Here is a 1,624-nt window from a genome sequence, read left to right as displayed (position 1 = left end):
CCCTATGCCGGATTTTCTCCGCCATGGACGCATCCTGCGCCGGCGATCCACCTCCGGCCGTATGCACATGCCCGGTATTCGCCAGCGCCGCCTCCGCGTTACCGCCCACATCATCATTATCATCAACCGGCTGAGCTTTCCTGAAATGGGACCTTCTATAATACCCCGTCGCAAACGAATCAACCATCATCGTCCCCATGGCCGACATCATCGCGACGAATCCGGCGAACGGGAAGCTTTGCCAGGGGTCCGCGGGAAGGCAGGGAGATGTGAGGCGTTTGAAGGCTTCGGGGAGGATGTGGATGAGAGCGGTGGCGAGGATTACGCCGGCCGCGAAAGACTTGATTGCGAAGAAGAGGTCGTGTTCGGGGTGGAGGAAGGCGACGGAGCGGCCTAGGATGGGGATGAGGACGCCGACGGCGCCAGCCGCAAGGATGGAGACGAGGGCGATTGATTTGAGGGAAAGGGGTTTGTCCTCGATTTCGTCTTTGGAGGTGGGGAGGCATTGGCAGGTGGTGGAGAGAGAGTGGATGGGGAGTGGGAAGAAGAGGAGGAAGAAGACTAAGTAATAAGACGGCTTCATGGTGTTTGTGTTTACGTCTGAGAGACGGCAGGACTGAGTTTTTGTTATAAGGAGGGTGTCTTGGTTTGGTTTCTGGTGGTGAGAGATTATTGGGTTCGGACATCGACACAACTTACGTTCGGTACTGTGAAATACCGAGCAGTACTGAGCTCGATACTGTGAAGTACTGAGTAAATTGGTGTGGGCCCGTGTAAATTGGTGTGGGTTGCATGCTAGGTCGACCAGGGAGATTAGTGGCCGAAGGCCGATACTTCCTGCCCCAAAAAAAAAGTGAAGTACTGAGCACCGAGCAATAGTACTGAGTAGGAGATGATGTGGCGCATTTCATTGGCTCCGAACGACGTCCGGTGACCGTATCCAATAATTTGCACTCGTTGGTGGATTTACATATAATTTTAATATTACTTTGAATAATATTTTACTATTTCAATCACAATAAAAAATATATAAACTAATATTAATCATAATTTTTATTTAATTTTAAATTTAAGATATCATAGAAATAAATATTAATCTAAATATATAAAAATTATGAGATATGGTCTTTCTTTAAATTTTATCATGGTATTTTATACATAAAAGAAAGTAGCAAGGATAAAAAATTGTAATTGTGAAGGGGAAAAAAGAGAAATATTTTTAACTAACTATAATTTATTTATAAAAAGTTTAGGGTTATCACTTAAAAACTTTTTATAAATTTAGCTTAATGTGCTTCAGTGACATGTTGAAACTTTAAGGGTGAATGAATAGCTAAAAAAGCATTGATTTTATTTTTCTTTAAATTGAAACTTTTTTGTAACTTATAAAGATAATAAATAAAGTTTTTCTGGGATTTAAATGTAGTAATAAATTTTTCTGTTTTAAACATTTTGTTTTTTATCAATTATAAGCAATTAAAAAAAATAAGTTCATAATTAACAAAAGTCTTAAATTCTATAAAAAGGTTAAAAAGATTTTATAAGATAGAAATTCGCAACAATAAAATTAAAAATTTAAATTATTATTAGATTATTAGATTATATATTCACTAAATTGATTGTC

At 39.4% G+C, this 1,624-nt stretch overlaps 1 protein-coding gene across 1 annotated transcript; it reads right to left on the bottom strand.

Annotated features, from left to right (window-relative positions):
- Positions 1–4: 4 nt before the first annotated feature.
- LOC110094504 (zinc transporter 3) lies at positions 5–837 on the bottom strand (the record flags this gene model as incomplete). Its single annotated transcript, XM_020819753.2, has 1 exon — positions 5–837. A coding segment is annotated over exon 1 (579 nt), but the record flags the coding sequence as incomplete, so codon positions are not given.
- Positions 838–1,624: the final 787 nt, after the last annotated feature.

The sequence above is a fragment of the Dendrobium catenatum genome, unplaced genomic scaffold, assembly GCF_001605985.2.
Source record: "Dendrobium catenatum unplaced genomic scaffold, ASM160598v2 fragScaff_scaffold_509, whole genome shotgun sequence".
NCBI lineage: Eukaryota > Viridiplantae > Streptophyta > Magnoliopsida > Asparagales > Orchidaceae > Dendrobium > Dendrobium catenatum.
The sequence above is the reverse complement of the archived record's forward strand: the minus strand, read 5'-3'. Positions and strand labels throughout refer to the sequence as shown.